We start from the raw sequence: 11,009 nt of genomic DNA, 5'->3' as shown, positions 1-11,009 counted from the left end.
ATCTAACTGTAGCGTCACTAATCCTAATATCCCATAATAGTCAGTACTTGTGTTCCTGCAATAAGGAAAACCCATGTATGAAAGTCAAGAACACATTTTGTGTGCATTTTATTAAACTGAATGAGCCAGTACATACAATAATAAATAAAATCCAAAAATCATCATCTTAGATATGTTTAAATATTTTATAAACTATGTTGCATTTTATTGTAAGTTTTTGAAGAAAATGACAGAATTCCGACTATTTTCTTTATCCAGCAGAGTTGAATGCAGTCATCTTACACTTAAACTTCCTCTGTCTTCTTGACATTTATAGGTCCACCATGATTACATTCAGATATTTCACCAAAGCTTCCTTTACTCTGCAAACTAAGAAAAAGTATCCACTATTTGTCTTTGGTCAAACAGAAGATGTCACTATAACGCTCTATAACACGCTGCCTGCTGATATAATCTGTCTTCCGAGGTCATACTGTAGACGTACATGTTTACAGGACAGGACTGTACAGATTAAGGCAAGTAAAGTGATAAGAAACATGACACATGTGTTCAAAGCAACTGAGAAGTGTGTGTGTTTGTGTGTGTGTGATCAGATGTAGACAGGCTGCTCCTGTGCTGTGAGCAGACGGTACATGGCCGCCGGCATCGTCTTCATGTGGATCTGGAACGAAGGAAAAGTGATGATTAGAGGTCAGAAACAGCATAGTGAGGATCCTCTATTCATGTGACACATTCACTACTCCTTCTGCTTTGATTTTCTGTGAGATTTTAGGTCAAAAAGCATATAGAATGTGAATTATCTTCTAAATATTATGAACATGTCATGCCCTAGATTTTGCTGATTAATTAAAAATAAATTGAGTAGATCACAGCTGATCGGTTCATTACAGCCAAACCTCAAGCAAGATCAAAAGTTTGGGCATTTCAATGAGCTTAATCTGGATTTCCCACAGTGACGAGGCTCCTCCCACCTCTCCCATGGCGTTAGAAAGGATCTGAACGATCTTCTCATGCGGCGTCGCCACCACGCTCTGGCTGTTGATCTCGATAATGCGATGCCCGACACGGACGCCTCCTCTCTCAGCAATGCCTCCTCTCATCAGGCTGCAAATCTGCAAACACACAGTCGCACTTTTGCTCTAGTCTAATATGTTTTGAATGGATGTATTAATGCCGAGTCTATTGCCCCTGAATATATTCAGACATTTTCCTGACTAGAAATTCAAAAGGGAAAGTTGAAATAATTATATAGACTATATAAATATAGAGAGTGCTGTTTTTAGCTTTGTGTGTTGTGATGATCATTCATACTCACAATGCCATTCTGGACACTGAAGCCCAACTGGTACCTGAGATCCGGCCTGCGAATAAGCACCATGGTAACAGGGGGACACCTGACGATGTTCATCTTGATCCTGGACTGAGACTTAAGACCCTGAGGGATGCAGGTGCAGTAAAAGTGACTTTTCCTTTTGAATTTATTTCAAGTAAGAGAATAGGAGAGAAACAGAGTTGCTCAAGAAAATACTTTAAATGTGATAAAGGTGAGGTATGGGAAAGGGTTAAAAAGGGGTTAAAATCTCTAAAAGTGAGAGCAGAAACAAACCTTTATGATACTCTGGCAGGTGCTCAGCGGTAACCCCACCAGACTCGTACCGTTAACCGTCATGATCTGGTCGCCGATATTGAGTCTCCCAGATTTCTCCGCTGGCCCAGCATGCATCAGGCTGGCAATGATGACGGTGGGAAGGATGGAGCCCCAGCCTGACTCCACAATCACCACGCCCAGGATCTCTCCTTTCTGTTTCTCAATGTAAACCTGCAAGGATGCACATCTGTTTGTGGCTCATCTTTGTGATTCTGAACCTCGTGGTGCCAAACTGGAGTTACTGTGACAGATTAGGATGCCATCTGCTGGCTCATTTACATCTTTGCAGTTCTCAGATTTAGAGAAGTGGATGAGGTCTTCGTTGTACATATCCTGAGTGTTGAGCAGGTCACTGTACTCCCTCTGGCTCAGGTCCTCGGGGTCGATGCCGTTGGCTCTCAGAAACTCCTGGTAGGCAACGCTGAAGGCCTGACCGATGGACTGGGCGATCAACTGGGCCTGCCAGGAACAGGACGGGACACATGGGACGTTCACTTGGACGGGAATCTTTCTTGGCTTCACCCCACAACAAATTTTTAAAAAGTAAACTGAAAAAAGCATGAAAATTCTTTTTTTTTTTTCTTTTTTTTTTAGCTGGAGTCACCAACATCTGGTGAATAATTTCAGTTTTGGAGGAAAGACTGGACATTTCTAGGTAAAAACGCAGCGCAAGTTCAAATCCAGAGTGACTCAAACAGACTATAAAGGACTGGAATCCAAGAAATATCAATTAGCCAAACTTCATACCCCCCAGCCAGTCTGGTTTCTGCTTGCTAGCACGTCAATCACTAAATCCCGTGTTAGGTTCTTTCACTGTCTTCGTATTTAACTCACGTCTTCCGACTCAAAGACGTGGCAGATCATCCTGTATAGACGCCTGTCATCGTGGCTCATATTAGTTTGCTCAGCCGTGTTCTCCAGGCTGTCCTGCGCGCTCCGGGACCGCACCATCTTTCCCCGCGCCATCAGAACCACCATGTTGCCGATGTCAGCTATGAAGGAGATCGTCCTCAGTGGCAGGTCCATTAAAGCCTCCTGATGATACAAACACAACATGTGAAATATCGTTTTGTTTCTACAGGTTTTGAAATAATTTGGCCATTAATGACTAATTATGGGATATTCCTGTCATGTCACTACCTGAGTGTCTGCATCGAGGACTTTGATCCTCTGCATAGACATAAATAGATCGACTTCGGCAGTGGAGGGAGCTTCTCCGTCAGGGCTCTGTGCAGCCGAACAGCAACAAACAGATCAAACAGAAGTAACAAGTCGATGAAACTTGTTACGCAGAGAAAGCAAGAACTGTCAAGAGCCGACCGGGAGATAGATCTCATGACCTTTTGTGGAACAACTGTATAACTGGTATAAAGATGAAAACGAGAATAAAGACAGAAGCAGCAGAGCGCCATACCTTTTTCCTGTTCTTCGCCTGCTTCTGAGCCACCTGCGGAGTTCACAGAGGAGAGATTAATCAGGACAACAGGACAACAACAAATGCCAAATGAAGGGACAGAAAGACCTCAAAGGTACGTGGTGAGCATGTGCAGGAGGAGGCTGATGCTGCTGTCAATCATGTGTAAAGGCAGCACGCTGCCTATGGCCTATGCACAAAACATTTTCCTCTTCATCAATGTGACACAATGTCCCCCAAAGAAAGATGATAAGACCCCATGTGTTGCTGTCACAAACCAAAAAAGATTTGGATCTTTAATGTTTAACCATGTGCTTTTCTTCCCACAGAAAGAATTTAACAGGACAGAAAGTGATAATATTATTTACCATCGCTGTAAATGTTTCCATTCTCTTTTTGCCATTAAAAATAAAAGGAAAATCTTAGGTTAAGACAACTCAGCTGGGAGTTCAGTTGAATTGCTGCTGAGGATGGAAGAACATGTTCCCTGTGACTGTTTTAGTGATGGCGGAACCAAGACAGCCCACATACAATGAAAAAGTGCAGTAAAAAGCCTTTTGTTTTTAGATTTAACTGCATTCAAGACATTTAAACCTGCCAAAATGTTCTAAAATTTAAAAAATATTGAATATATGGAATTCTGCTGTTTTTCATTTTGATTTTCCTTGTCATTAGCTTTTTAAATGCTACTTCCTGTCTAAGATAATACCTGGATTATTGGTAGGACTGAAGGACTGGCAACTTGTCCAGCTTTACCCCACCTCAGCCCTTAATTCAGATGACATCATGGAACCGTTGCTCACCACACGGTTTCAGCTTTTCACTTTTACCTTCTTTGGTCAGCCTGTGCTGCTTTACAACTAAAACTGCTCTTTTCAGGAAAGTCACTGTGAACATTATTTATAGAACTGAGAAACATTTAAATCCCTGTTTGTGTCCTTTACTTTTGCAAGAAAAAGAGTCCCTAAGGCTTTAAAGTCTCATTCAAGACATTATGTAACAGTGAAAAGGAGCTGCAGAGAAAAGCCCATAAACTGTGGATGGGAGCAGTGATCTGTGGATGATGCATTGTGCACAAACAGGGGCCATTTTGCCCCCGGGGCTGTATAGCCTGCTGAGAGTTTAAAAATATACAACTGTGAAGACGGCTTCCATTGCATCACTGCCAATTATCCATCCGTCCCTCCAAATCAGGCTGACAGGCACCGTCGCTGTCACTCACAACACACTCCATTCACACACACACATCCAGGCACAATCTAAATTCTCTTCCCTGGGCTAAAATGTTTCAGTGCTTGAAAGACCGTATTAATCTAAAGTGTTATAGCAAGAGCTGTTTTAAAATGTGCGCCATGACTGATTCTTCCCCTTAATAATGTGGCACATTATTTGGTCACTCCGATGCTTCATATTGACATAATTGACAGGTATTTGCTGGACTAAAACGGCAGCAGCCAGTCTGTGGTTTGCTCTCACCCTCACTCTGCTCATGGCCTCCTGGGCCTGCTGCATGCGGGCGCTCTTTGTGGGTGTCCTCTCTGACAGCAGGTGGGTGCAGCCCAGGTAGGTTGCTGCAAAGATGATGCCATCAACGAGGTCTTCAGGGTCACATGGACCCGGCACTGAATGGACCACAAACTTTTTGTTAGGGCACAGGTAGGTGCTAATGTTTAATGAGCAACTTTTGAATTAATGCTGGTTAATATCTCTAACTGTACATTTCTGTAGCAAACTGGGCAGCCAGAAACAAACAACAGATGCAGACAGAATGATACAGATACGTGCTGCAAAACAGTTTGGAATAAGAGATCAAAAAGCCCACTTGCCATCCACAAACGTTGGTAACTGTGAGACGGATCGATGAATCTGAAAAGGCAGAAGGAATACACGTGTTTAGGGATTTCCAGAATATTCTCCGCCTGCAGTATTCTGCCAAATGGCTAAAATCCTGAAAGGAACAAAACTGCCAGCTTTTTAGCTTCTGCAGGATAAACAGACACCAGTCTACATCACCTATAGTCTTTGCAATACATCAAAATATTTCTAATGTAATAATAAACAGGAGTTGACTATTAAATGTTTCCACTGACTTAGTTGCAGGAACCCATGTACAGCACATTTGGCTAATCTGAGATCTTCCATCTTTGGAATTAAAAATAAAAATAATTTAAAGAAGGAATGTTCTCAGAAAGATGCATGGATCATCACACCTTTATGTTCTGTTAGTTTGCTAAGTTCCAATCCTTAGAGGAATTATTTTGATACTTTCTGATACAATTTATATGACTAAATATCTGCTTTCTATGAATGTCGTTAATGTACGTTCTTCTCACATCCTGGACAGACGGCTGCTGCGGGGGCGGCTGCAGAGGAGGCTGCTGTTGGTGCAGATGTTTCTGGTGCTGACTGGGCTGCGGGTGCGGGTACGGCTGAGGTGGCCTGACGGTGTTTCTTTGCTGCGAATGATGACGTGGGTGATGGCGATGTTGCGACTGCTGTTGATGATGATATTGCTGAGGGTGAAAGGTTCTGGATGACCCCGCTTTCAGTGGGCTAACTGACTCTTCGGCTGGATCTGAGACATAGCGGAACGCAGTCTCAGACTGTGAGGGGGAGCGAGGAGAAGTCTGAGAGAGGAATGAGAAGAAGATAGATTTGAACAGCTACTATCTACATGATTATAGCACAACCCTTTTTTGTGTACTCCAAAAGTCTCCTCAATATGGCTATTTACATCCCAAAAAGCATTTCCCCCCCACATTTGTTAGATGGCTATTCAAACATACACTGAGGGGTTTGTTTGCTTCAAAAAAGTGCACATTTTTGCATTTTAGTGAGATGTAAATAACCTAAACAGCTCCACCCCCCATTATTACATGCTGGTGCAGGGATGTGGGACCAGCTGCACATCAGGAGCCACTTTCTTTTATTTACAGTGAGTGCAAATAAAAAGGGTTCAGTTACGTATGCCCCAGATATTAGTAAAGCTATTTCCAAACTCTGCTTTTCTTAAAGTGTAAATCACCAGAAAGATGACACACTGTCACTATATTGTATTGTCTTCTAAAAAAATATATCGTTTTTTCAATAAAGGAAAAACCCGGTTCAGACTTACCTGGCTGGCTGCGGTCTGCAGTGGCTGCACATCCTCTGTGGGGCTGACTTCCTGCCTCATCACCCAAATGGGCTCCTCAGGCTTATCGGGAGTGTAGGGGGAGCGAACAGCCTTAATCTTTACTTCCTCAATAGCGCTCCTAATGTCTTTAATCGCAATAGTGATGGCATCTCCCGAGTCCTTTGGACCTTCCCCTGCTCGGTCCTGCTGTTCCTCCACCTCACTGGGCCTCTGTTCCCAGGTTTCTACTTTTTTTACAGCATATCTGCGACCTTTGGTCACAGGGCTGCTGCACGCACTATCACCTTCACTGTCAGACTTCCCATCATAGTGGTGCAACCGGCAGCCCACAGAGCAATCGACAGGGGAGGGAAGTGGACCCTGATCTCTTCCCTGTCTCCCGGCAGACTGACAGCCCTGGGCGGGGGATGACAAAGGGTCTTTTTGTACATTCTCAAGTCTATTCCTGCTAAAGGTTTGCTGAGACTCATTAGGTGCAATCCTCCAAACAGACTGCTTTTGAGGTTCTACGTGTAGGTCAGGGTAGGAGGTCATAAGGGGCTCAGGAAAAGAGCTGGGAGCTTTGGGCTCTGATTGAGTTTCAAAAACAGGCTCAGGGTGTGATTTTTGGTAGGATTCTAAACAGAAATCTGCATAGGTTTTTGGATAAGACTCTGAGCCAGAGGTTAGCTGAGACAGAGAGCATGATTCAGAGTAATCCTCGTCATCTTCTGGTAGCGGGTCGATGTCAGGCAAAGTGCTCAAACTGGTGTCCTCGCTGAAGTGGTCCATTTTGGGAAAATGTGGAACATCAGGAGAAGATGGAGGGGTTGGTGAGTGGAGTGGTGGTGGGCTGTGGAGAGGTCCGTCCATGCTGAGCGAGGCAGCGCTCTCGGTATCAGAACACAGATCAGTGGTTTCACACTTGTGAGCGTCTGCATCGATGTCATTCAATACGTCTTCGCCAGCCTTTTCCACGTGTTCGTCCGCTCTGTCAGTGTCTGCTAGGATGTCATCTTTGCCACAGCTTGAGCGACGCGTTGGTGAACAGGGGTCTGTGCAATGCTCGGCCTCATCTTTCTCTTCCTCTTTCTCCTCCACCTTTTCCTGGTCGTAGTCCTTTTTTATCTCTTGGTGATTCTCCTCTGTCTCAGGAGGACTTTGCACGTTATTCTTTGAAGCGTCAGCAGATAGGTGAGTGGGGGTTACCACAGCAACAGGAGTCTGGTGAGGAAGTCCCCTGTCCTCTGTCACTGGATCCACTGTGGTTTGTGACTGTGCCTGGACATCAACTGGGCCTTCATCAACAAAGGAGGCCTGCGTCTCAGCAACTGGCTGCCGCCGCCTGTGATGCTTCGGCCTAGGGTTAGGATCACCATGGCGACGGTAACGGGTGACAGCAGGACGGGGTTGCTGGCCACGATGAGCGCTGGTATCTCGACTCGAGCCAAAATCTGGCCGTGATGGAGCAACTACTGGGACAAGACCAAAACTCTGAGCCTGGCTCTGAGCCTGTCCCTGACTTGAAAAATGTCGCCGATGATGGCGAGCTGGTCCGCGTCCTGCTGGGGGATGGTTGTGGTGAGGTGGGTGGTGATGAGCATGATGGTGGTGGTGATGATGAGGATTCACTTCCCCATCCTGGTTAACCATCTGACATGGCCGCCAGGAACGACGGGCAGGAGGTTCCCCAGAGATTGTTCCGTTGGGTTCCCCGGATGTGTCTCTTTGATAGTTGCGGTTCATGGCTGAGCCGTGATCCTACTCCAATCTTCAGAACACGCTCCTCTTGTTTCAATCCCTCGTCATGGACAGTCTGCGAGAAGAGACAGCCAACTATTACGATTGTCACATCTCTTGCATGTGAGGCATCGCTGATGAAACACCGACAGTCTTCATCCTTGGTCTATGACTCAAAGCAGAACACATCAGTGGGTATCATAATTACGAATCTTTCATATTCATACTGCGTTTGTGTATCAGCTAAGACTAGCTCCAGGCACTCCAGTGGCTCTTGGCCCACTCACCAGCACAACATGAATGACGATGACAAAGACCAGACACATCAGTCTGAAGAGAACAGACCATCAAAACAGGGGGAAGTAAATGGAAATAAAACCATTGACAACTAGAAACTTTCTGCTGGTCATCAAGCCTACTCCTAGATTCTCTTAAAAAGGTCACTCAATTATTCTGTAATATTAGAGCAATGTTGCTGAGTGCAGGCTTCCCGCTCCCTGGCTCTATATTGCTAGTAGTGAAACCCTAAATCCTCGGGGATTGGTCTGGGTGTGCAGGGCACTTTAATCTGCGTTGCATCCATCCACTTGCAGCTGGCAGATGGCACATGCTGGGAAGACGGAAAAGGAGGAGGCAGGGTGGATGGATAAAGAGGGACGTCTCCCGATTATCAGATGACCTGACAGAAAGACGCGCACTAGGAGGTGATCTGAATAATGAACATGCTCGTGCCCGTTAGGATATTCATTTGATATGACAAGACTTACAATGTCTGAGGAAATCTTGCAAAGTATCACGAACACGCGGAATCCTCTAAGAAACCACGACTCGCTATTGTTAAAAGCGAAAGCTTTTATATTAAGAATCACATGAAATGCTAACAGCACTCCAGGTTATGTTTATTTAGCCCATATTACAGATTAAAACAATTTACAAGTGTTTACAGAATGTCTGGTTAGGTGTATAAGAAACACCTAGTGTAATGATGACTACTAGAAAACTGTTAGCATAGACACTATATTCCAATATTTAATCTTAATATTAAATTTGAAAACAGTTTATGAGCAAAAACCTTTTACACTATGAATGTTTAAGCTATTCAAGTTGTGACATTTGACTGCATTTGGATGACTAGATTCTTGTCTTGATTTCTTATAGCATTGTTAGTCAGTAATAATATTTCTCACTGATACACACATGTATTGCCAACATGAAGGAGGGTATAGAAAAGGTTCATGTTGATGCTGTACATGTGACAGGAGTGAAGGAGGACTGTCAAAGTTGGACAAAGCCCCTCTCTGTCTGTTTTTTAGGACTGGATGGAACAAGAGCTAAGGAGTGGTGTGGTAGCCGGGATCACAGATGGCCCTGGTTGCCCATCAGTAAATACACAAGCCTGAACGCTTCCATCTGCCAGACGACAGGGAAAGCTGCTGGGTGGAGCGTGTAGCAGCCCATTAGCTCAGAGATCCTATTCCAACAGACAAGTACAGAAGGACAACAACAACACACGTGTGCTTTAAGTACTTGCAAAGACCTTCACTGGTGATTACATCATCATTCGTTTGAACATCCTGTAGTGTTGTGACTTAAGGAGCGAAGGATCAAGAGCAAACACTTGTGTTCTGAACATTTCAGTGTGTTACGACCACAGGAAGGACGGAGGGGTCAACGACCCTACTTCATCTATATCAGCCTTTACTCTTGCAGTAATGATACATCTGACTCATAGCTAGAGTATACGAACATTTCTTTATGTTTATTTCTGTCATTTATGGATTGGGACTTGTGCTATGGGGGGGGGGGGGGGGGGGGGGGGGGTAGTAATAATCACACATTGCAATCTGTGGCTTGTTTGTGAGGGTTTTGACATTATGGTAGATTGCCCTTCCTGAAATCCTAGTTAGATGGGCTATGTTAAACTTTAAATATTTTGTAAATAATTCAGTATGAAGCATTTAAGCATCTAAAGCATGTGATTCTGTTGGTGTCACACTACTACAGAGCGTATTGTAGTTCATTTATGATCATCATAGTTTATGAGCCATAGAATGAAGAAGGTAAACACACACACTTCAACCAAATCTATACAACACTTAGATGCCCCCATGGATTCAGGGTTTACTGAGCAGGAGAGACTATAGTGGGACAATAATAACACTATATTTCCCTATAGCGTCGCCATCTGTTCATTTGAATGCGTGTTTTCACCCCCGCCTTTATACTGCACATATAGGCTCCATATTAAGATGCATTAATAACCCACATACATGGAGCTGCAAGCGGAAACGCAATGACAAGTGTCCAAATTGGCTGACGCTTTTATTTTTGATCTCACTGGCTGGTCTAGAAATAATGCCAATTGGGGAATCACAGTCCCGTATCTGTATCTCCTCACATTTTGGAGTAAAATAGTTGTAGCGAACTGTCATCTTTCTAAATGCGTCCCCGCTGCTACTCTAGATTATATCATATAAAATGCATATAGAATCGATATTGACCTGTCTGTCAGAGGGAGAGGGGCCTGGATCCGGCTGCGGCTCCGCTGCTCTGCATCCCCGCTCCCATGCCTGCTCGCTCGGCTCGGCTCGGTTTAGCTCAGTTTGGCTCTCCAGACAACCGGCTCTGATTAAAGGGCTGGGCCCCTCCTTCTGCAGCGTGACATCAGAGCGGATTAGTGATGCACAAAAGCGCCTTTACAAACGCTGCTGATGCGGCGGCGCTTACCTCCGACCTGCCGCCAGCGCGCATGCGCAGTTGGGCGGCGGTCAAGTCTCCCTTTTCACTAGTTTGACAACCTCAAGTGAGCATTTGTTATCTATCCTTGAAAATCCCATGGAAAACACACACACACACACACACACACACACACACACACACACACACACACACACACTGATCTGATTAAGAATATGACTAGTATTACTAGTAATGCTACTTGTAATACCGGTACTAGTTTTTGTGGAATCAGTTTAATGATTAAACATTGCATGTTGTGAGTGTTCAGACTGAGGCTGATTAAAAAAATAAATGTGTAAAATAATTTTACCTTGATAATGACATGTTTAAAAACATCCCCCTGCCCGGAGCCT

General features: G+C 44.4%; 1 protein-coding gene across 2 annotated transcripts; it reads right to left on the bottom strand.

Moving 5' to 3' along the window:
• Positions 1-78: 78 nt before the first annotated feature.
• LOC130517031 (amyloid-beta A4 precursor protein-binding family A member 1-like) lies at positions 79-10,664 on the bottom strand. Of its 2 annotated transcripts, XM_057018591.1 has the most exons (14): positions 10,645-10,660; positions 10,419-10,568; positions 6,178-7,993; positions 5,396-5,689; positions 4,889-4,928; positions 4,539-4,684; positions 3,063-3,095; positions 2,789-2,875; positions 2,483-2,683; positions 1,928-2,107; positions 1,607-1,819; positions 1,316-1,435; positions 972-1,112; positions 79-661 (listed from the first exon to the last, which is right to left on the bottom strand). In XM_057018591.1, the coding sequence occupies exons 3-14, from the start codon at positions 7,921-7,923 to the stop codon at positions 590-592; spliced, it is 3,273 nt and encodes a 1,090-aa protein (XP_056874571.1). In that variant the 5' UTR covers positions 7,924-7,993; positions 10,419-10,568; positions 10,645-10,660; the 3' UTR covers positions 79-589. The 2 variants fall into 2 exon arrangements, with proteins under 2 accessions (XP_056874571.1, XP_056874570.1); XM_057018590.1 differs by having other exon boundaries at positions 10,419-10,664.
• Positions 10,665-11,009: the final 345 nt, after the last annotated feature.

Source organism: Takifugu flavidus, chromosome 20 (genome assembly GCF_003711565.1).
Source record: "Takifugu flavidus isolate HTHZ2018 chromosome 20, ASM371156v2, whole genome shotgun sequence".
NCBI lineage: Eukaryota > Metazoa > Chordata > Actinopteri > Tetraodontiformes > Tetraodontidae > Takifugu > Takifugu flavidus.
This window is presented reverse-complemented; position numbering and strand designations above follow the sequence as displayed.